The sequence below is a fragment of the Nicotiana tomentosiformis genome, chromosome 1 (genome assembly GCF_000390325.3).
Source record: "Nicotiana tomentosiformis chromosome 1, ASM39032v3, whole genome shotgun sequence".
Taxonomy (NCBI): Eukaryota; Viridiplantae; Streptophyta; class Magnoliopsida; order Solanales; family Solanaceae; genus Nicotiana; species Nicotiana tomentosiformis.
Window position 1 is genome coordinate 116,435,123 of NC_090812.1, and position 11,184 is coordinate 116,446,306.

The 11,184-nt window shown below is 38.7% G+C and overlaps 1 protein-coding gene across 1 annotated transcript; it reads right to left on the reverse strand.

Moving 5' to 3' along the window:
• Positions 1-9,181: 9,181 nt before the first annotated feature.
• LOC138908929 (uncharacterized) lies at positions 9,182-11,184 on the reverse strand. Its single transcript, XM_070199712.1, has 2 exons — positions 10,944-11,184; positions 9,182-9,702 (listed from the first exon to the last, which is right to left on the reverse strand). The coding sequence occupies exons 1-2, from the start codon at positions 11,182-11,184 to the stop codon at positions 9,182-9,184; spliced, it is 762 nt and encodes a 253-aa protein (XP_070055813.1).

An 11,184-nucleotide genomic window follows, 5' to 3' on the forward strand; every position in this document is an offset into this window, starting at 1 on the left:
CCGCAGACTGAGTCAGTCATGCCCGGGTTTGGAGGCCAATTATGCAGCCTATTCTGCGGTCGCATATGCGACCACATATCCTGTTCCGGAGCTTCATTTTTGGATTTTTAAAACCCGACCCTACTTCGTTAAATACACAAAAAGGAACATTTTTGAACTAAAATATGATATTTTAGAGATAAGTGAGAGTGTTTTAGAGAGAGAGGAAACCCTACGCTAAATTTTCAACAATTCTTGCTCAAATCTTGGAAGATTAACAAGGAAAACTCACAAGGTCTTCATCCTAATGGTAAGATTCTACACCCTAACCCTTAATTTCGAATTTTGTCTAGAATTGGGTAATTATTAAGATAATATTTTGGCATAGGAGTTGTTCATCTTGCATGCATGTATTATCAAAGGGTGTAAGAAGATTGTTGAGCTAAGAATGGTAGATAATGGATTTGGGATGATGGAATCCACCATAAAAGAACCTTGAAACTTTAATGCTCACCTAGTGTTTGATAAAGTGCTCAAATGAGCTAGAACAATGATCACCCTCCTAATTGTGATTTAATTTGTTACATTTTCTAAATAGATTGAAGTTGCTAAAATTTTCGGAACATTTTAGAATATAAGGAAGCTCAATTGAGGTATGTTGGCTAATCTCTTCACTTAGAATTGAATCCCATGACATTCATGTAATTTATGTAAGTCCCGAGTGGCTCATTATAAAATTGGCTATTCCGAGTAAGATTGTGTTAAAAGATATATGTTCAATAAGTATCCCAAATGCTTTATTTATGTTATGTTATCAGTTGAGGATGTGTTCAAAATATGGGCTATGGATTAAAAATGTTCGACTTCAAGTCAAGTTCAAACGAAGGCTATTATGGAAAATTTTGTGAAGAATCTCTATATGCCTTAGGCTCTTAATTTCTCACATATGTACTACATACCTTGATTTGAAATGTTGTTGATGTTGTTGATGATGAAGATGTTTGAAATTGAAAAAGGTGAGCATGAAATACTAAATGCGGCCAACGTGCTAAGAATGATTTTATAATTGTGGCCACTAGTGCTAATGAAATGAAAAGATGTGAAAGAAGAATGAAATTCGATGATTGATACAAAAAGGTTGATGTCTCGAATAAGACAACATAGTCGATCGGGTCGTTATCGGTGTCACACCCCTTTTTTCTCATAAAATCGGGCTTCAACATGTGACAACTCTTTTAAAGGAGGTATTAAAAGAGGAGAGTTTCCACCTAACAATTTTTAAGGTGTGTTAGGGAACCTATTTGCAAATAACTCTGTTTTAACTAGTCAACGCCACCAAAGATCGGGTAAGGGCTCAAGTTACCTCAAAGAGAAGGTTTTAGGCACTCCTCGAGGTCCACAACTATGGGTCCCGGCCGAACTTAAATTATATGGATTAGTCTATGTGATCAAGTAAGCAAATACAGTACAAAATCTAGGAATTTTATCACAAAGAGATCTTGAATAGGTAGGGGTAGCTATTTTCCCATTCTAATAGAAAAGAAAGAGAACAAAGGGGGGGGGTTCTAAGTTTTTTAGCCTAAAAGATCACCCCATGCAACATAAATAATATTTCATAACTCCCTTGAGATAGAGTGTTACTCATATTATCCAGCGGGCACAGACTATCATCTCCGGCTACCCGATTACTATGTTAAAGTTGTTTACCTAAGAGCACTCTAATTCAATTCCAAGTCGTGCCCTATGCGTACACTGCCCGTCCCATACCTATGGTCCAGGAGTCTTTGGACCTCTATTTAGTTAGTTCTAGACCTTATATAGGCTTCCCAAAAATGCAAAACTAGGCGACAAACAAAACACATATTGGACTTCAAATATGGCAGTTAAGGGCTCAAGTTTGCCTCCACACTTAAGCAACAAATGCACACAAAACAAACTTCATGTTAATCAATTTAGAATTAAGAAATTTAAATCCCTATAGACATGATTTCTACGTGACTATGCACTAAACCATACAAGAGGTTTCAAAGGTTAGGCGCTGCTCATAGACAGGATTATACGATTTGCATGTTGATAAATGAAATTATAGATTTCTGGTTATTAAGCATGTTGTGTCTAGGTGACTCGTGCAGTAAGGAATAATGAAAGGACAATTGGGGAGATCACAAAAATGCATAATAAACCATATTGAGAGGTGCATCATTGACTCTTATTAAAACGAAACAGTGTTGTCCTATAGACAGGATCTCTAATTTTTAGCACTTGAAGCTGATTTTATCATTACACTCAACCCTATAGACATATTTTCTAGGTGAACAGTGTGATGCAGTAATGAATGAGATGATTAAACTCATATAGGCATGGTTTCTAGTGAATAGTATGAGATAATAGCAAATGAGGTGATCAAAATCCTATAGGCATGATTTCTAATGAATATGCTGAAATGAATTGAAATCAATGAAATTTATTCCTATAGGCAGGTTTTCTAGTAGCACGTAGCAGTAAGCATAATTGTAGCACTTTTAATTCATGTTTGCTAGCAGACCGTGTGTGTGTGTGTGTGTGTGTGTGTTCCCCCTAATGGCATGATTTCTATAGTGCACATAGTGATGGAATAGCATATATATAACAAGTAAATCATTTAGTCCTATAGGCATATTATCTACCCATTTGGTATGCAAATATTAGAAATCTACCCATTCCCCACTTCACTAACACCCCAATCGTTTACACAAAGTTATTACAGGCCCATTAATGAGTAAGATACAAATGTTATACAAATAATGACAATAGGCCCACAACAGGCCCAAATGAAATACCCAGCACCGTCTGGGCCTTCAGCAATTCTCACACAGCATACCCAGACTTCTAACAAGGAGCCGTATTCATCAACACAACCCCAGAATCCATAAAGGAGCCCAAAGTCAATTCATATAACCATATCGCCAAGCATTGTATCATTTAAACCAACCGACTTAGATGTACAGTAGATAATAGGAAGAAAGGGGTTGAATAAGGGTAGTTTAAGTTTCAAGGAATGATTAAGGACCCAAACCTAGTGTGTCAGAATTCACAAGGGCCTCAAATGGACCCCGAGTAGTGCTCACACTAGGAGGGTAGCAGTAAAGCCTAGATAGCCTTGGCTTTCTGCCAGCTAAGAATAAGAAGTTCAGAATAACATAAGTAGCAAATGGGGAGAATGGAAAATGGTTGAGGGACAGAACTGGGGGTACACTTATAACCTAAGGTAGACATAGCCAAGTTGAGCATACAGAGCAACTAATCAAAAAGGCCAGTAGGTTCAGCAGGATTTCCATACATAACAAAGTATCACATAGACGACCACATTTTGAAAGAGTTGGGGAAGAAACAGGTTTGCATGGGTATACATAGATTATCATGTACAAATGAATTATACTAAACCAGTTGAGACCTAAAAGGTCTAAATTAAGCTAAGTATACATCCTAGTATCATAAGATAGGCACATTACCTCTCATCAGGAAACAAGACTGCATTAAGACATGATAGGAAGCACACATTATGACAAAACCACATGTGGGAAAGGTCAGGGGAGAAACAAGTTTGCAGTCATAGATGCACAACACAAACAAGTTAAAAACTAAGAGATTATGCTAAACATACATCCTAGTGTCATGCTAATCAGTATTTAGACATGATGGGGGATGCACATTGTGACAAGCCAAATAATCACTGAAACAATATGATATTAGATGAACCATAGACATGCTGGGGAACATATTAGCATAGAAGGAAGATCATAGAGAATGGTCTTAATACAAATTGAAACACATTGTACATGCAAGACAAACATTGCAGAGATTCAGAGCAATGTGAGATAGCAAGTTCATACCAAATACCACATGTAGGGATTCTGGGATTGACACAATAGACTAATTAACTAAAGAAGATCTAAGTTATGGCATTAAACAAAACGGTTCAAACAGGGCAAGGAAAATAAGTTGAGGTAACTGTTAAGATCTCAGTCAATCATTAATGGGGTATGGGGATCATGCTGAGTGACACAATAGCAGGGGAACATGTCATAATTAACATAGGAAGTTCTAGCACAAGTGTTAATCATTCATTATAGAGATTAAGGACAAAGCAAATAAGCATGTTTTAGGGAATATTCAGGCACCAATACACTGGCTAAACGAACTTAAGAGGGTCAGTTTATCCAAGTTAGACTTAGGCAATCTCAGAACAAGTAGCATTAGGATGAAGTTAAATTCTAAAGAGACTTAGAACAAAGTAGAATTAACATAATCGTGCACAAAAGTAATCCAAAAAATATATTAAGCCATGGATTTCTGAGGTGAGAACATATGTAAATCAAAGACACATAGGGATGAAATTGCAAAAGTCAAGTGGCTTACCAGTTAACGGACAACAATAAAGAATAAAAGATCTACAAGAACCCAGAATCCTCGATGCATCAAAGTTCCCAAGAGCTTCGAAAGAACCCCGGGCAATGTTCGCACCAAGAGAAAGTTCGAACAGTAGACTCTCAGTGGCCTTGGCTTTCAGCCGGCCAACACAAAACACAGAATAAGATAATGAAGGAATTAATAGAGCAACTCTTCAAATTTTAATGAGATTATATCAATTAGGTCCCCTTTCAAAAGGGAATGGGGAGGGGTTTATATAGTGACATAAATCGAACAAGTAAACAAGAAAAACTACAAAATCAAACATAAATAAGGAAGTATTAACATGCAGAATCAATAAAAATCGGATTAGGGAAAAAATAGGTAAACCCTAGTTGACTGAAATCAAAGATTGGCTGGAAATCTTAGCTAATCAGACCCATATAGCCATGGTCTTGATGTATATGGACTAGATATTGTCCAGATTCAAATGGTTGAAGTGAATGGGCAAAATCGGAGAGATGGTACTTGTCATATTTAGGCAAGTACTAAGTAATACCATGGAGAAACACCGAGTAGCGGAGAAACACTAGTATGGTAAGTGAATGATGGGAGAATCCCATTATCGACGGGATTAGGGAAAGATTTGGAGAAGGCGGCGATAAAGGTTTTCTGGTGGGAGGAGAAGCGTTTGAGGGCAGCTGGGTAGAGACAATGGGTCTCTAGGATTAGGGGGTCGAATTTAAGAGAAATGGTTAGTTTATTAGGGGTCGTTGATCATTTTGAGATCAACGGCCAAGATGAAAGAGTGGAGTTGGGCGGGTCCTTTAAACGGGTTACCGACCGGGTTATTTTAAAAAAGGTGGTTTGGTTTTGGGATTGGGGTAATTGGGCTAATTCTGGTCCGAATATTGGTTAAAATTGGGCTATTATTTAAATCTTCAAAAGTTATCAAAATAATTTATCACAAATACTTGATAAATAAATAAAAATATTATTTATGAACTAAAATGATTAAAAATAATAACTTTGTATTATAAAAATATATAATACTATTTTGACACAACTAATATAAATAAAGAGCATTTCTGTACAGATATAAGCTATTACTGCAAAATTGCGTAAATAGCTTAAAAATATTAATATAATTACATAAAATGAAGTAAAATATTTGAAACATGTATTATAGGTGCAAAAATAATAACTTTAAGTAGTTAAGTCATCATAAAATAATTTGAAGGAGTAATTAATAAATATTCAAGCAATTTAAATCCAGAAAAATCAATTTTAATGCTCTAAAAATTATACGAAATTGTAGAAAAATGGTTGTATAGATTTGTAAACTAAATAATGATGTAAAAATGATGTTTTGAAAGTATATATATATTTTTGAAAAAGATATGAGGGCAAAATTAGGTATCAACAACTGCCCCTCTTTACCCAGGAATGATGAAAGAGTTGTTGGGTAAAGAAAATGATGACCAATTTTGGCCAAATTAAATGAGGGATGACGTGATTTGGCAAAAATGGGGGCCGAACCCTGGTTCCTGAGTTGCCTACATATCCCTTGGTGTTACGGGAATCAGGTCGTGTGTAGTTCTGGATCCAACAGTGAACGAAACAAATGGAGTTATTATAGGAATGGTCGTATGTTTCAGAAAGGGTTCCTTTGTGTAGGATAGTACCAGATGAATTTATGCGAAGTCATGAATGCGAATTTGAAACGTTATGGATATATCACTGAGCAAATATCTGAACGGTGATAGAGTAAAAGGCGGGTAATTGATGGTGGTCGGTTATGTTTGAAATAATTGCAGGATGTGAACATTGAATGGAAACCGGAGCGAAGATTGCTCTCGTTAGGAGAATGGTTACTTCCTAGATTACCTGCAAAACGTAAAACACGATGCATGCGAGTATATATGGATTATTGCAAGAATTTAAACATGATGCAGATTTCTTTCGGACCATGAGGGTTGTATTTGGACGGTGAGGATGGTGTCCTTAGACCATGACCTCCTGGGCCATGAATCATGTGATAAGGGATTCGCAGGCCATGAAATGATGTCCTTGGGCCATGAGAATGGTGCCTCCGAACCATGATGATTTTGAATAATGATGTGCACTTTTAAGAGATCCTCGGGCCATGGAACGGTGTCTTCCGGCTATGTGGATGATTCCTTCAGACCATGACGCCTTTGGACAAAATGGCGATATTTCAGCCCATTAAATGTAAAATATGATGTGTTTTCCATATGTGAAGATGAGACAATACAAGGCTTAGTCTTGGGTAAGATGAGGGCAATGCTTAGACCTGGATGAGTAGAGGATAATGCTAGGTCTTAGATGGCGTAATGGAGATAACATTTAATCATGAGGAAAAGGCAGTGCTTAGCATTGTGGAATTAGGGAGGCAATTCTTAGCCTCATGCAGGAAGAGGAGACAATGCTTAGTATCATGTAAGTAGGGGAAGCGGTGCTTAGCTTCATGCAGGAAAGACGGTGCTTAGCCTTATGCAATTAAGGAGGCAAGGCTTAGCCTCATACAAATAGGGAGGCAAGGCTTAGCCTCATGCAAATAGGAGACAATGCTTAGTCTCATGCAAAGAAAGGCAGTGCTTAGCCTTATGCAGTTAAGGAGACATTGCTTAGTCTCATGCAAAGAAAGGCAGTGCTTAGCCTTATGCAGTTAAGGAGGCAATGCTTAGCCTCATGCAAATAGGAGACACTGCTTAGTCTCATGCAAAGAGAGGTAGTGCTTAGCCTTATGCAGTTAAGGAGGCAATGCTCAGCCTCATGTAAATAGGAGACAATGCTTAGTCTCATGCGGAAAAGGCAATGCTTAGCCTTATGCAGTTAAAGTGGCAATGCTTAGCCTCATGCAAATAGGAGACACTGCTTAGTCTCATGCAAGGAAAGAATGCTTAGCCTTATGCAATTAGGGAGGCAACGCTTAGCCTCATGAAAATAGGAGACAATGCTTAGTCTCATGCAGGGAAATGGAGTGTTTAGCCTTATGCAAGAAAAACGATGAGTGACAGTGAGAAAGTAAAGTATTTCTTAGCTTGGAGTGTTTACGTTTGGTAACTTGTTTTCATGAAGGTAGTGATTCGATGTATCTGCGGGTATTGTTGTCTTATCGTGCCTGCATCCAAAGAAAAATTGTGATTTTTGTGGGGGAAGGTTGGTTTGCGCTTTTGTCTTCTGTTTTGCCTTTTCTCCTATCTTGAGGTCCTATTTGAGTTACCCTGGGTAGCATCTGGCTGTCATAGAAATAAAGTTTTCGAAAAATATGCATGCATTTGATAAATTTAGTTATTTGAAATGTAGTAGTATGCGATTTCAAATAATTTAGATGAACCGGTAATTGTGACATATTTTAGAGACATTGCGACCTCCTTGCTTTTGAATTTTGAGGGTTCCCCTCAAAATTCTGCCCCAGTTTTTTGATCATGACAAAATGAATATTTTATTAAGATGTGACCGAACCCACAAGGCAGCCTAAGTATCCCCTCTTAAACGGGAATCAGGTCAAGCGTAGTTTAGTTACATAAGATGAAGAAATTTAAACAATCCTAAACATAGTATCTCTTGACTACGTCTGAGTTGATAGGTTTTGGCCAAATTTCTCTGTCCATTTCTGCAATTATAAGTTTTCCTCCTATTAGTACTCGATGAATCATGTAGGGCCCTTGCCAATTGGGTGAAAATTTCCCTTTGGCTTCATCTTGATGCGGGAAGATCCGCTTTAGCACCAACTGCCCCGGTGTGAATTGTCTAGGCCTGACCCTTTTGTTGAAAGCTCTGGCCATTCTGTTTTGGTAGAGTTGACCGTGACATACTACACTCATTCTTTTTCCATCAATGAGGGTCAGTTGCTCATATCAGATCTGTACCCATTCTGCGTCGCTGAGCTCGGCTTCTTGTATGATTCTCAGAGAAGGGATTTCTACTTCAGCAGGAATAACCACCTCAGTACCGTAAATCAACAAATAAGGAGTTGCCCTAGTTGATGTGCAAAAAATGGTACGATATCTTAGCAAAGCAAACGGTAGCTTCTAGTGCCACTGTTTGTAATTATCTATCATCTTCCTCAATATCTTCTTGATGTTCTTATTGGCGGCTTCTACATCTCCATTCATTTGCGGCATGTATGCTATGGAATTCTTATGCTTGATCTTGAAGGTTTCACACATGGATCTCATCAAATCATTGTTAAGGTTGGCGGCGTTATTGGTGATTATTGATTCTGACACCCCAAACCGACAAACAATACGATCCCTAACGAAATATGCGACGACCTTCTTAGTTAAAGCCTTGTAAGATGTGGCTTCAACCCATTTTGTGAAATAGTCTATGGTCACTAGAATGAACTTGTGCCTATTCGAAGCGGCGGGTTTGATTGGACCGATGACATCCATCCCCCAAGCGGAGAAAGGCCAAGGTGCACTTGTTGCATTGAGTTCATTGGGTGGCACTCATATCATATAAGCATGTACTTGGCATTGATGACATTTTTGGACATACATGATGCAGTATGTTTCCATAGTCATCCAAAAATATCCTGCTCTTAATATCTTCTTAGCTAAGACAAAGCTATTCATGTGCGGTCCGCAAGTTCCGGCATGTATCTCTTCGAGCAATTTGGATGCTTTCTTGGCGTCGACACACCATAATAATCCCAGATCTAGAGTCCTTCTATATAGAATTCCTCCACTTTGGAAGAAGTGGTTGGATAATCTTCGGAGTGTGCATTTTGGAGTATGATTTGCGTGCTCCGGGTACTCTCCTTTTGCCCAAATATTCTTTGATGTCATGGAACCATGGATTTCCATTCTTTGTTCTCTTCAACATGAGCACAATAAGCTGGCTGATTATGAATCCCTACTGGGATATGATCGATGAAATTTTTGTCTAGGTGTTGTATCATGGAAGATAAAGTGGCCAAGGCATCTGCGAACTCATTATGGATTCTCGGAACATGTTTGAACTCTATCTTTGTGAATCTCTTCATCAACTCTTGTACATAGTACAGATATGGTAATATCTTTGTGTTCTTCATGGCCCATTCTCCTAGAACCTGATGTACCAGAAGGTCTGAATCTCCAATTACCAGTAATTCCTGAACGTTCATGTCAATGGATAACCGGAATCCTAAGATGCAGGCCTCATATTCTGCCATGTTGTTAGTACATGGAAACCTGAGTTTTGCAGATACTGGATAGTGTTGACCCGTTTCTAACACTAAGACTGCTCCAATACCCACTCCTTTGAAATTCGCAGCCCCATCGAAGAGAATTCTCCAACCATCATAGGATTCAGTGATATCTTCTCCTATGAATGATACCTCTTCGTCGGGAAAATATGTTTTCAGTGGTTCGTACTCTCCGTCTACAGGATTTTCTACCAGATGATCTGCCAATGCTTGCCCTTTGACCGCCTTCTAAGTTACATAGATGATGTCGAACTCACTCAATAGTATCTGGCATTTTGCAAACTTTCCCGTAGGCATGGGTTTCTGGAAGATGTATTTTAGCGGATCCATCCTTAATATGAGATATGTGGTGTAGGCACAAAAGTAGTGCCTCAACGTTTGAGCTATTAATGTCAAAGGGCAGCAGGTGTGCTCCAGCAAAGAGTACCGTGCTTCATAGGGTGTGAATTGTTTACTCAAATAATATATGGCCTGCTCCTTTCTTCCCGTCTCATCGTGCTGTCCCAAGACACAGCCGAAAGGCCCATCTAGTACAAATAAATAGAGTAATAGAGGTCTCCCAGGTTCCGGTGGGACCAGAACAGGTGGTTTGGATAAATATTCCTTGATCTTGTCAAAGGCTTTCTGGCACTCTTCAGTCCAACTTGTTGCAGCATCTTTCTTCCACATTTTGAAAATCGGTTCACAAATCACAGTTGATTGTGCTATGAAATGGCTGATGTAATTGAGACGCCCTAAGAAAATCATCACATCTTTCTTATTCTTTGGAGGTGGAAAATCTTGGATAGCCTTGATCTTTGATGGGTCTAGCTCAATTCCTTGGTGGCTGACGATGAACCCTAGCAGTTTTCCAGCAGGGACTCCGAAGGCACACTTTGCGGGGTTCAATTTTAGGTTGTACCTTCGAAGTCGATCAAAGAAATTTCCTCAAATCCGCTATATGATTTGTACCCTTTTTAGATTTGATGATGACGTCGTCCACGTACACCTCTATCTCCTTGTATATTATGTCATGGAAATTAGTTGTCATGGCCCTCATATAAGTGGCTCCAGCATTCTTTTGGTCAAACGACATCATTTTGTAACAATATACTCCTCATGGTGTAATAAAGGCTGTCTTTTCGGCATCCTCTTTATCCATCCAGATCTGATGATATCCCGCGAAGCAATCCACAAAGGATTGAAGTTCATGCTTGGCACATTTGTCAATCAGTATGTGTATATTGGACAAAGGAAAATCATCTTTGGGTCTTGCCCTGTTTAAATCCCGATAGTCGACACACACTCTCACCTTCTCATCTTTCTTTGGAACCGGCACAATGTTAGCCAACCAGGTTGGATATTCAACCACTCTGATAACCTTGGCTTTGATTTGCTTGCTGACTTCCTCTTTTATTTTTCAAACTCATATCCGGCTTGAATTTTCTGAGCTTTTGTTTCACTGGTGGACACATAGGGTCGGTAGCTAGTTTATGAGCCACTATGGACGTGCTCAAACCGGTCATATCATCGTAGGACCATGCAAAAATATCCTCATACTCTTTCAAAAACTGGATGTATTCTTCCTTCTCTGACGATGATAGATGAATGCTTACACGCAT